The following is a 2,456-nucleotide window of genomic DNA, read 5'->3' as shown; positions in this document are numbered from 1 at the left end:
ACTCAAGCCTACGTTCATCTTCCCCTAACTTCTATCATCGAGAAGCAATAGAAAAAAAGGAAATAAAATCATGAAGCTCACCTCTTCCAGCATAGTCAGCAGGGCAGCCTGTCTCTTCTGCAGCTGTAGTACGTTGAGAGAACTCATCGAATGGTCCAGCAGAGAGGAAGCAGAAGCAGTTTCTCCTTCCCTTAACCTTCCAATCTCTGTTTTTTGCTTCGAATTTCTCATGAACCCTCCAAGGTCACAGAACTCGCTGAGCAGCTCCCGTGCCGGAAAGAAGTATTTGGAAAGCTTTAGCTTTTGGCTTCCACTAACTACTGAAAAGAACTTTGCATCATTAAAAAGGAAGTTTTGCTGCTGCTCAAAAGATCCGTGGAAATCAACAGCTGAAGTTGTCTGCAAGTTGTAAAGCTCTTGCCTTTCGTTGCCCTGAATCCTGAAATTGCCTGCCAATGAAAAGACGGAGTAGTCCATAGCTGCGGCTGGCTGGCCGTGAAGCTCTCGATCCATTAATTATTGTTATGCCTTTGTTGGGATGAAGAGGGTGGAGTGGCTCATCAGGTATTAGCTAGCAGAAATCGTTTTCCACTGAATTTCTATTTCCTGACTTTTAGTGGAGCTTATTTTGACTCTGCTTCGTTCTGGTAAGCTTTTCAGAATGGCCTCTGCGGCTTCTGCCCCTGTTGCTGGCCGAAAGACACCTACTTGCTTATTTCATGGGGATTTGGGGTAGAGAGGAAGTCGGAAGTGGAGTGGATGCTACTGGAAAATTATTTCTGAGATTGAGAATTGCTTCGTCTAAAGATTAGGGAAGAGCCTTTGCAGTGTGGTCCTCTCCTTGTAGGAAGTATTTCATTTAAAAGTGATATGGGACCGCATTCAACAGAAATATTTATATTATTTTAGTAATTTCATTATTGGTATAAAGTTAATAATTCTACAGGCTGGTGGGCGTGTAGGTCATGGCTATAAATTTTTTGTTTTACATCTAGAGGGAAGGGGACTTGATTTTGGTTTCTTGATAAAATTGGTGAAGTTAAAGTTTATAATTAAATGGGAATTGTTCCTTCATAAACTTATCAATATTTTTTATTAAAAACATCATTTGTTGATAAAAATATTGTACATAAAAAATATGACCGCATGAATCTTGAAAAAATTAAATGGACACCAAATGACTGCATTGAGATATATAGTCAAGAGATGCACCTAATCTGAAAAACAGTTGTTCATGACCAGTTTCCTTAGCCGATTCCAAAATTTTTCAAAAGATAGTCAAAGGACACCCATCAGAACACTTTTATGGTTCTGAAAGAAATCACTATGTCCAAGGAAAGTTGGCCATCAGATTACGTTGATGTACCCTCCGCTTGATCGCCCAAGTTCACCCTGATGACAGGAGGGCATCCAATTAGGCTTCCATCAGAAGGTTCGATCCATGACCTTTCAGTCGACCAAATATATGTCGACCGACCAAAAATTTCAATCGATCAAATGATAAGATTAATGAGTCATTAAATGACCATCTTCCAACAGTTATAAATACAAAACGATGCCATTGTCAGTTATGAATTTGAAAGGGTCTCGGAGTTGGTTACAAATACTTTATTAAAATAGAGATAAATATCTAATTTTACTAGATACCCCTAGAAACTATAAATATCGGGTCATTTCTCTGATAAAAAGCTACTGAATTTACTCTTTCAGACCTTAAGTTTTTGTGCTCTTAATCCCTCTCACAGCCTCTTCCTCTATTTCCCTTGTTCGTCCATTGCTCTATACCTTAAGTGTGATCTATAAAAATAATTTGGATTCAACAAATATAATCAAAACATACTAAGTTAAATTTAATTCAAAATATTTTTTCATAAATTATTGGATATGCTTTTTTTTGCCAATTTAAGTGCATGTGATTTGCTCTTTATTATGTAATTATATTCCTCTCCTTTAATCACTTAAGAACCTACCAATTTAAATTCTTACAACCTAAATTTTAATTACCATTTCATTCCATCTTGCTCCAGTAATTACTTGAAGAGGTAGTTAGAAAAGTAATGTTGGCATCAAATTTTGATATTGCATATGTGGAATGTTCACTTGAATGCTACGGGACTGTATTTTGTTCACTCAAAGTTTCATATAGTCTAAGACAACAACTAAAACTGGCTTCGATGTGTTTTGAGCACGGAATTAAGGTTGGTACCGATTCAACTTTATCCAGGAGAGCTCATCGTCAGATGACGATAATTCTGACACGGGACTCATTTAATGTCCGTTTTTAGTGTTTAATGACCATGCTTCATCCATTGGAAGCCTCCTATAATCAAAGGCAGACACAGAACTCTGCCATGTGTGTTTCAAGAAAATTAGTGTTCGGATCGACCCCACCCTTGTTCAGTTGCTCTAATACTCTTGGGTCTCTCACAAGTATACGTGTCGAATTTTTGAGTCAG

The 2,456-nt window shown here is 37.6% G+C and overlaps 1 protein-coding gene across 1 annotated transcript in view; it reads right to left on the bottom strand.

Moving 5' to 3' along the window:
- LOC110019820 (homeobox protein BEL1 homolog) overlaps window positions 1-841 on the bottom strand; it is a 50,348-nt gene extending 49,507 nt beyond the window's left edge. The window contains exon 1 of the mRNA XM_020717660.1: window positions 82-841. Coding sequence (XP_020573319.1) covers window positions 82-513 — 432 coding nt within the window. The 5' untranslated portion in view covers window positions 514-841. The remainder of the gene's footprint in view (window positions 1-81) is intronic.
- Window positions 842-2,456: the final 1,615 nt, after the last annotated feature.

The sequence above is a fragment of the Phalaenopsis equestris genome, unplaced genomic scaffold (assembly GCF_001263595.1).
Source record: "Phalaenopsis equestris unplaced genomic scaffold, ASM126359v1 Scaffold000081, whole genome shotgun sequence".
Classification (NCBI taxonomy): Eukaryota; Viridiplantae; Streptophyta; class Magnoliopsida; order Asparagales; family Orchidaceae; genus Phalaenopsis; species Phalaenopsis equestris.
Note: the sequence above shows the minus strand (reverse complement) of the source record. Positions and strands in the feature narration are given on the sequence as shown.